Source organism: Mauremys mutica, chromosome 8 (assembly GCF_020497125.1).
Source record: "Mauremys mutica isolate MM-2020 ecotype Southern chromosome 8, ASM2049712v1, whole genome shotgun sequence".
Lineage (NCBI taxonomy): Eukaryota > Metazoa > Chordata > Testudines > Geoemydidae > Mauremys > Mauremys mutica.
Genome location: NC_059079.1, coordinates 82,107,375 through 82,118,290, shown reverse-complemented (window position 1 = coordinate 82,118,290; position 10,916 = coordinate 82,107,375). Strand labels below are relative to the sequence as shown.

At 36.4% G+C, this 10,916-nt stretch overlaps 1 protein-coding gene across 1 annotated transcript in view; it reads right to left on the bottom strand.

Annotated features, from left to right (window-relative positions):
* Positions 1-2,609: 2,609 nt before the first annotated feature.
* PANK3 (pantothenate kinase 3) overlaps positions 2,610-10,916 on the bottom strand; it is a 29,046-nt gene continuing 20,739 nt past the window's right edge. The window contains exon 7 of the mRNA XM_045027630.1: positions 2,610-9,678. Within this exon, the coding sequence (XP_044883565.1) occupies positions 9,628-9,678 (51 nt within the window). The 3' untranslated portion in view covers positions 2,610-9,627. The remainder of the gene's footprint in view (positions 9,679-10,916) is intronic.

The window sequence follows — 10,916 nt, the reverse complement described above, 5'->3', positions numbered from 1 at the left end:
AATGTTTAACAAAGCAGCTAAGGAAATGCATATCCACACCGTGGCTGTCTAGAAGACAGTGTGGTGCTCTGCTGAAATAAGCATCAAATTCAGTACCTCCAAAATAAGTCATTCAGGAAATTTTTTGAGATGGGTCCTAATGAATCGAGAGAATCAAAAGGACAGGTTTGCTAGTGTACACATGGTAAATTATGTTGGCAAAAAATAAGCTTTTGTTTCATGACTTCGTCCTCCACATTTTTTCCTCAGTTATAACTGATAGCAGGGCTTGCAAGGAACTGTGTCCCAGAAGTAGTCTCAAAGACTGATGCTGCAAGTAATTTACAAGTAAATCTTTACCTGCACTAACAGGAAAAAAAAAACAGTATGAAAAGTAGATTTGTAAGATACTGTAGCCTCTACCAGGCTCCTGAAAACAGATTCCCAGCTAGGACAAGGAAAGGAATCCACAGTAGAATTTTCCTGTGTGCCATGGTTCAGGGAAAGCAGCTGGCTGGGAAACCTTCTGCCTGGAAGCAGTGTAAACTGGGAAAGCTAAAACCCTCCCCCAGTGACTAACAGATCTGGTTCTACTTCCCCAACAGTAGAGCAGAGGGAAACAATTATCTATATTTCTAAAAGTAGGTGGAAGTTAATGATTTTTACATGACCAAAAGACCATGCTGCTGGCTCCTCAAGATTAGCTTTATACTGGGATAACTGACTGAATAAGCTTATGGATAAAATAATGTGAAGTTACCTAGTTTCCTGGAAACATGACAGCATTGACATTAGGAAGTCGTTCTTAAGGTTTTCATAGTCTCCAGGGTTAGGCTAGACCTAAATATTTATTATACTTCATAAAACAACCTAGGTCCTTGTTCTTGCATAGTAGGTACTAATATGAGGGTTTAAACACCTCAGCTGAGTTGCACATCTGAACGTAAAAGCCTTTTCCAGTGACCAGTACAGTAACCCCCATTCAACATAAAGTATCTCTAAACTCATTTAAATAGCTACCCAGCTGTAACCAGGAAAACTAAACTTTCCAAAAGGTATCTTTAGCTTTCACAAAAAGCTAAAGAATCTGTGTCTTTTATGGGAAAGGGGCATCAGCAAGTATAAGGTACATGAAACCAAGAGCTTGTAGTTATGACAACATATCCACCCCACAAAATCCCTGAAGCCTCTCCTCACTATAGCTCTGCTTCAAGTTATTGAAAATCAGGGCTGTGTCAGCCACAAAATATGATGCAACTTTTCAGATTCAGGGATGTTTGGATTTAGACCAATCACCACTGAAAACAAAAATAGACATTTTACAGACAAAACTGTAGATGCCGACCAGTCCAACCTCCAATCCTGATCTCCTTTGCCACCAACTCTAGCCCTGACCCCTTGCTCCTGAAACTCCCTTCCACCACACCACTAGTTGTCTCGAAAAACCTATCTGCTCCAATCCTCAGGTCTCCCCTACTTCCTCCTACCATTCCAATCGAGCTCTAGCTAAAAAAACACCTCACCCATCCATTTGTTCCCCTCTCACTTAGTTTCCACCAACAAGGGTATTTGTATTCTACCCCCAAAGAAAATAATTTAGTAAATATGCAGTGAGGATTTATACTAGTTTACTTCAAGACAGCCACTACATTAGAATATGCATAAGGGTGCAGAGATCCAAAACTGCTATTTATCATAAATCTGTAAAGTGATTTGAGGTAGTATTTTGAAACATAGATCCTATTTCCTGTACTCTACAATATGTAGAGGATTAATCATGGACTATTTACATAAAATTCATATAAACATTTAAAAAAAATCAAGTTAGCATCAGCAGTACTGCATGGATTTTTAAAAACTCATGTTTGGGGTTAATAACATACAACTGCAAAGAACTTTTGCTGTAAAGATTAGTGGAATAAGCTAGTGTGCATCATGACTTTAAACTTCAGTGCATGTTCTACCCATGCTGCTTTTCATCCAGGGCCTAGAGATGGAGAAAGAAGTATTTTACATCCCAAGAAGCTGCAGAACTCCTCAGGTCAAACAAAACTAGGCTCTTTGGATAGTGAAAACAAAGGACAATTCTCCAGGATGGAGCATTATCATCTTGTGCTCAAGAGGGTTCAGACTGGTAATTTAGAATTCTTGAAATAATCATGAGCTAGTCAGCCAGTGTAACAAGTAAGTGTTGAACTGAACTGAAAAAAATCAGTCCGAGTAAGCACAGCCAGGATGTATCAATGTATAATACCGCCAAGTAGCAGTGAATTGTTCAGGAGTGCAGGAACCAATATACATTCCCAAGGTAGGAAGAAAGATAGTTTTGATGTGAAAGCTTACATTGCTGTTGTCAGGGTCATACTTGTTGCATAGGCTCTATTCTTCAAGGCTATCAATGTAGGGCCATTTATGAGTTGTACATTTAAAAAATGGCAGCTACATCAAAATTTAGTTATTAAATGTGTTTATGATATCTTTTCAGGAAGAACTGGAGGGTTGGTCCCATCGTGTTCCCCTACTGTTAAGTTATACTTTGTACTGTTGCATATATCAATTAGAACAGCAATTTGTGATGCTACATATCGACTAACAAAGGAGCACAAAGAAAAGGAACAATGGAGGCACGATTGAACAATCTGGAGTTATTTATTAGGAAAAGTAAGACAGTTCTGTTTCAACATTCATACTGAACAGTAACAAAACCAGAAAAATAAACTACAAAAAAGTAGGTCCATTATATTAAAGTTGGCTTATGGCAATACAGTACAAACAAGTAAATTAAATCCAAACCTCATTTATGCAAGCAAGCAGTAAAAGAGTTATATACAGTTTTGATGGGGATGATTACATTGTAGGCACAATCAATTTGGCCACAATGAAAATACTTAATTACATTAAATCTATTCTGTACATTCAATAATGAGCAGCTATAAAATGAAAAAATAAATTAAACAATTTACAAGAGATGTACTACAGTTTACATAAAGGTATAATTTAATAAAGTTAATACAAATTTGCAGCACGTTGTACTTTTTACATCATATCTTCAGTGTCAGAACAGTAAACAAATAAACTCAGACATAACACAAGTACAATACAATAGAATAAGGCAACTTAACTGAAATGGCTCTTATGGAGAACATCCTCCTCACACGGGTTTGGAGTTTATGGATTTGCTATCCCTTTTGCTAAGGAACTAAAAGAACTCTGAATGTACGATTTGGTCACTAGAAGGCCTACACATGGTAAGAAAATTGCCTAGCAATTAAGAGATAAAATATATATGGTTAAAATGACAAATGTAAAAACAGATGGTGCTGACTATCAAAATACAAGAGACAACTTTTTGCGTATGTCCCATCTCAATCTGAACACCAAAGTAACACAAATGTTCAGGTTCTTGGTACTGCAAATTTAATTTTTTTCCCCCAAACATCCTCATTCCCTACAAAAATCTGTTTAAAACAAGTCTTTTGTAATGTTCAATCTGAAACCAATGTAACTGCTTAAAGACTTTGTATTTACAAAGGTCAAACATCCATGCTGAAGGAATAGTGAAATTTGAACAGATTAAAACTGTTATTGCTCCAGATTAACAATTCAGAAACCCTATTTCAGTTTATTTTATGGATAGGACTACTTAACAAGTTACACCTTTAAAATTAACTTTAAATATTCACAATTTTCAACAAAAATGGTAAATACTTACAGTAATGGCTGTACTTTTTGAAGTGCTAACACAGAAGGACACACAGTGAGCCCACAGTAGTTGGTACTAAAAAACTTTGTCTACTCTAAACAGCTACAATGACAAAGCATGGGAAAGTATAAGATTAACAGCTAAAGCTAGTTTTAAAACTGAAATTCTAGTAATGGAAAGTGATCCATGTCATAAAATGCACAAATTGAATGTAATCTGCTTTACAGAAAGCAGCACAGAAAGCCAGCTCCATGAATGTCTTGACTTTAATGCATTTCAATCCAAATATATAAAAAAGGAAGCTCAACATAAGGCCATGAGAAATCTTTGCAACTTGACACATTTCAAGTCTGTCAAAAGGACCAGGCCATAAATATTAATTCTATTTACAACTTATTTTGATTCTAAATTTTTCAATTGATTTAGCACCAGCAGCAATATGCAAAGTAGCACTACAGTTTTCCCCATTTGAATGGCTTTTTTAAAAGAATCTTGGGGCCAAATGTTTCATTACTGCTAAGAGTAGTTCCCATTTAAACCAACAGACTACTTAGTAACTAAGACAAGCAGGATTTGGCAGTCAGTGTTACAATAATACAGTGATACATGTCAGAGATCTAAGCAGGTAAACATCTTGGAAAACAGACTTGTTTGCAGACTTTATGTTCTTTGTCTTCAAGTCTTCTTTAAAGGTATTAAATTTTAGAATACTGGTAACAATATTTGGAATATATTAACAAGAAAAGACAGATACAACTGATCAAGAAGGTTTAGTAATATGCACTTCAGCATTTTGTGGACTATAAGTGGGGAAATTATCGCTCTGTGCTGTGAGAAGGCATCTTAGCGCCCTCCCCCCCCTCCCCCATTCAGCTCCATATCAAACACAAACTTCCATAAGCTTGATTAAGTTTTTGCAGACAATTAACCCACCAACTCTATTCTTAATGAGCTGAAAATTACCTGTGCCACACTGCTTTAGCCTGAAGGGGAAGAATTTTATCAAAATTTAATTTCAACTGTATTTATAAAATGTGCTTGTCGACCTATTACTGTAAAAGACACAGCTAGGTAATACTTAGTATGATCCTCAATATTGTTTAAATTCCTTAATCCAAACAAAACCCAACAACTGTACACATTGCAGGTTTTCTAAATACCCGTATGTGGGAAAGACAGAGAAATATCTGTTTCATAAGGAGAACATGAACATAAGAAATAGCCAGCTTGACTGCACATTAAATTAGATGCAGGAGAAAGTGGGTTAACACCTATTTAGCTGCACTGGTTCAACCTCAATACTTGTTTTGCTTGAAGTAATCAGTAACAAGACCATCTTGTCTCCAATTCTGTTATGAACTAAACTAATCTGTCTCCTTAGGATACCAACAATTCATTTACAGAGGTTTTATAATGAATTAGATATTTACAAAACAGTAAAGGCATGAAAGATTATATGATGAATAAACATAATAAGACACTGATTAGTCTTTAAAGAGCACAACTTTGCTCTAAGTGCAAGTACCTTGAAATACTTTCAAATGTTTAACTCCCACAGCTATCCTAAAACATTAGGAAATACAAGTTATTGCCACAGTTATTTAGAATGGGCCAGCTTCTTAAAAAAAAACTCCCAAAAAATGTGGTGCTTTATTAAATATCTACACTGGTTCAGGTAGAATATAAAAAATTGTAATATAACAAAGGCTGTTTATTCTCCTCACATTAAAAAGGCAAGGAATACCTTACATGTATATACAAGACGTATACTACCAACCACCTGAATGCAATAGGAATAGAACTTCTCAATACAACTAAGTATTAGTTGAAGAACCAGAATTGTTAAGCATTTCTTAAGTATCCCTTAGAGATTGAAAATGGGTAACACAGCCTGACTTCCAACTCTCTTAATACCAAAAATTTAAATAGCACTGCATGTGGTATTGATGCTTCATAAGCGCTTTGTTGCTGGATGTATGTCACTGCAAGCAAAACTTAATGACAAAAAAAACGGAAAAACTGATCTGTTCAGAGTCTTTACATTCCCAGATTCTAAATGGAATGATGCTTTATAGAAAAGTTGTTTATACAAGTGGCAATATTATTAGATTCACTAAAAAAAAGACTTAACAGAAAAACGTAATGCCAGTATTCTAGATTTGGTCTTAAATTTAAAGGTCCAAAATACGTAGCAAAAAGGAGTTCCTTAAAGTGCAGTTACCTTAAGCCCAACTAGAAAGGTGTTGGAGAATGGTTAGAGGTTTGTTAGCCATACCAACCAGTCCATATCTTCATATAAAAATGAAGCATCCAGAAACAGCCTGTACTTGTGGAACAAAAAACAAGCATCATTGCAGAGACACAACGACATGCTAAACATTCTGACATAATGCATGGACAAATCCAATGGGACGGAGGGGAGACAAACTGGTAGGCAAAACTACTCCAACAAAAGTAGACTAGCTTGCCATGAAGATGGGAGGCCAGAAAGCTCATACTGTCTTCTTGACTGGTCTAGCGGATCATCTAAAATGCTGATACAATTATTGTCCACATCTACAGTAAACAGTCTGGGGTGACGTATTACTGGTACCAAGAATGCTCAAACATGAAGTTGCAGTGCAAGCAAAACTAACATCACTGGCATCACATGAGAAACTGAAGGCACTCGTCTGGCTGCTTGATCTGAGACCCACTACATTGAGAATGAGCTTTGCCTTTTTCTTTCAAGGGGAAAACCTCTACTTGAAGAAAGTGGTTCCCTCTTTGAGAAGTCAGCAGTAGCCATGAGGATCCACAAGCTTGCAAAGAAAGTTGTTGCACTTCCTCTGCTATAGCATGTGACCGCTTGTTTGAGTTCCTTTACTGTAAGAAAACTCCAAGTAGCATTGAAACAAAGGAATGCCAAATGTGAAGGTAAAAGCATTGAAGATAAGACAGAAATGAATCTACTTCAGCAATTCACTCTAAAGGGAGTCCTGGCAAGGTTCTTTTGGTCTGCATACGAAGGTCTAGATGAAGAAATTTAAAGCTCCTTTCATTTGTATTTACAATGCTTAGTGACCCCTCTAAAGGTACAATCAATCTTTGGAAACTCTTGGATGACAAAAAGGTGTATTTGTACGTTTTTGGAAAAAATAACCAAATAAATCTCAGCAATTGTGCCTGAACACTCTCCAGCAAAAAGACCAATAACCCTCTGTTAGGATGGATCTCAAGGGGTGCACTTTTAGGAGGGCTAGAAAGCTTTGCTGGTAGTCTCTGGGAGAATGGTGGGGGGTAAGAAGAAACAACAACCGAATTATGCAGAAGGAACTAAAAAAGGCCAGCCAGACTTTTTCCAAAGTTGAAGGAAAGAAATATATAAAGGTAGGACATGCATCTTATTTCTCATGAGCAATACTAATAGCATACGCAATACCGCTATTCAAGAATTCCTTATGAATTTATTCCGGTGTCCATGTTAACTTAAAAAATGTATCATAGGCTACATCAAATTAATATTTCTTGAATTTACGAAGGTCATCTGTCTCAGACTGCCTTGCTACAGAACTGGAAAAATAATATTTTAGCTAAACTTACTTTCGATATCTTCAGGTCAAAATATACAATCTACTAAATATTGCTTCAAAAGCAACTCTCAGTTTATGCTCCAGTAGTACAGGATGTGTATGGAAGAAGTAATCTATGACAACGGATATAGACTAGCTAAAGTGATTCTTGCCAAACAGCATGACATGATGCTGAAGTATTATGTCTCCATCCCTTGGGAAAGGCAAGCATCTGGGGTGTGAAACTTTGTATAAGGCTAATACAACCTGCAGAAAAATAAGTCTTCAAATAATCTAAAGTTCATAGAAGAAACAAGTTAAATTACTTCTTCCTACTACTGGCTGTTAACGAAAACTAACTAAGCTACTAGATTTTACACTCAGTCATGGTAAAACTTCTCGCAACTTTCATAAAGACACACTTTACCCAAGCTGTACCAACTTGCTTCGTAGACTGATGCTGCCTTCGCTCAATGATAAGCATAGTTCTAGAAATTATTCTATTTCTTTCCAGACTGAAGCCTCAATTGAAAAGTCTTAACAATGGAAATTTAGCTTAGGTACTCAGCAGCAATGACAAACTATATTCAAAGTTGACATTGCACTGGGTTGAATGAAATGGCCTCCTTCTCACCCCTATAAGAGTCACTGCACTTCTGGCCTTAGGAAATTTTATGGAATTCAACTAAAACAAAAACAAAATACCCCAAACTCCAGAAAGAGTAATTTTTTACTTACTATTTTCAGTCCCCTTTATGCACATTATGTGGAAAGGTAATGTGGCTAAGAAGTTCAGATGCTGCTGTAATGCAACATAGCAATGTTCTGGAATATTTACTCATTTACTTGATTTAGAGTCATATCCATTTAAAAAACATGTTTAATTCCAACATATCAATGAGTTCTAGTCAGATATAGCTTTTTATGCATATATAGGAAATACTTAACATTAATTTACTTACTGCAAAATTGGGTATTTCTTCAGAGGTACACTAAAAAAAAATATATATATATATATACACTGACATACATAGCTGGCTTGACTTCTGACATGGTCTTTCTAGTCTAAAGCCTTTATCTCCTGGCAGCAGCAACACTTCTCACAGTAAAACAATTATTGTAAAATTTAAAATAGTCTGAGAACACAGTATGTAGACAAAACAAAGGCTAGTCTCAGAATATGGAGTTTATCCCAAGGCCACAGTTTGCAATAATGGGAATTGTTTAACAAAGTATACTAAACACTGGTCCTTTTGACTCTGCAATACAAACTCTGGAGCTACAAAAACAAACTTCCAATTCAAAACAAGATAATTAAAATCATCCACCTAGATTTGAGACTATTAGAAGTGAAATATCTTGTTTAAGATTAATGAAATGAAGGACTAAATGTTTTCAGATCGGTAGAGCAGGGATAGAATTTGTACAAGCTTCCTCAAAAAGATATGCCAAAGCAACAGAATTACAAGCTGTAATAATTTTAGTCCCAGGCCTCTTTTGGGTAGATATACTCTGCAAGTTTTGTGGTGACTTTCACAAGTAGAGGAGAATGAAATCAAAATTTTGTGATTTAGAATGTAAGGTCATGGAATTTTGGATGTCAGATGCCTTTTCTAAAGGCTTGCTGTTCATTGAATCATGAACCTAATCCAAAGGGATCTTCCCAAAATACCATATCTACCTTTCAATAAATGAACTGAACAAATGTAAAGCTTCACAAGAGTACAGATATGTGGAAATGCAGTACTGTATTTTCACTTAATATATTTGCTAAAAAACTAAATTAGATATTTTCCCATGAGACATTAAAATTCTGCAATTACTGGAACATATTAAGTGTTGTAACACTTTATGCTGTCATACCGAGAAATGATCTTCTACACTACATAGCTTTGCTTTCTGTTGATGGCACTTTGGTGTTTTCAGGTCAATTGTCTTAAACATACAATTCTGCTCTTAGTACAATGCAGTAGTGAGACAAAAAACCAAACATCAAAATAAACCACTTTCACCAGATTATCTACAAAAGATATTTGCTTAGCACTAAAGCTTCATGTTTAAGTCCACACTATTGTAAATGATGGACACCTAAAAGGGCTGGAATTCTCTTTTGGAAGCTTGTTTTTCAGAGGATGTATTGCATATTAGAAGTTCAAAACTGGCTACAAGCACTGGAGATCATAAGGCAAAACCCACAGGTATTTCACTTAAAAATGCCTTACACAGCAAGATCCCACTTCCTTAATATGGTAACATCCAGCAGTTTACCACTTAAATTTAAAAACAACTGCAGCAAAACTGCTGCTTTTTTTCCTTTGGTTCCCGTTGACTTAAACAATGTAGTAGTAATGCCAACCAAGTGGAAAACAATTCAGTGTAGTGGCATCTGGAATTTCAGCTGAAATTCGGCAAGCCAAGAAGAGCACCAACAGCACCAAAGTATCCCTGTTTAAAAAAAAAAAAAAAAAAAGAGCTGTCATTCCAAGTTTCAAATACCACATTAAAATTCTGCATTCAGAAATACCTTTTTTAGCCACAGAAAGGTACTTGGAAGACTCACACTAAGTATGAAGAACAACATACATTTGTAATATACTGCCTTTTATCTGAAGTACTAAAAACGTAAAAAACCAAAAGTATTTAATTTTGTATACAACTAGCATGCCCTGGTTAACTGCCTCCCCCCGCCTCCCCACTAAAGCCTATATATTACTGAAAACTATTATTTTTTTCCATTTGTTTGTAATAATGGCTAATGTATTTCGAAGGCACATATCAGTGGTATCTGAGCACATATACCAAAACCGAAGGCTTTTGAGAAGAGCCTACAGAGATGCTGGCTGATCTTTGAACTCAACATTACCTCTGAGGCAGTAGTTCAGCACTTCTTATCTCAACTCTCCACCTTAAGTTTCTCAAAGGTATTCTTCTGGCCTGAACAGAGCCAGCTATACTTTGGACTGGACCTTTAGGCTGCATGTGGACAAACACAAGAACCACCTCTATCTGTGGACCACTTCATAATCAAGGTGGAAGCAAGAATTTTTTCCCCCCATCCAAGACAAAAAGACCACCATCATGGTCCCTCAAAAATCAAACCTTAAAATCTACCCCTCAAAAGTCCAAGAAGTAGAACTAGCAAGGAATTTCAACCATTCACTACTGCTATAGATACTACCATTTCTCCCACCTTATGCTCCCATAGATCATCATTGTTCTGATGACCAGTCACAAAAGGAAATGAAAACCTGAATACTAGAGGAAGAAGAAAACATCAGATACAGATTGTCTCCATCACAGCAGTGGCATTCTGTAGTTTTATAGAAGTCGTATTAATTTTTTTCTGTCCTCTGCCATAGAGGCAACAACTTCACACCCTGCTGGAGCAAAATCACTTAAATTCTGACTGTCTGCATTCAAGCCCAGAACATGTCCTCTCCTAGGAAGAGGAATTAGCTTATGTCAGCAGAGGCTGACCTCAACCAGGTTAGCCTCCAACCACCAAAAAAGGTAGAACAAATGCCTTCCCAAGAATTTGGACCATTCACTGAAAGTATCAGTTGTGGAAGAATTAGAAGTCAGGGTGGCTCCTAACCTTTCAAGATATAAAAGCAAGCTAATCAAGAGCAGCCAAAAATACACAATAGCACTTTGAGCTGCCAGCATCCTATATCCCTCAGGTG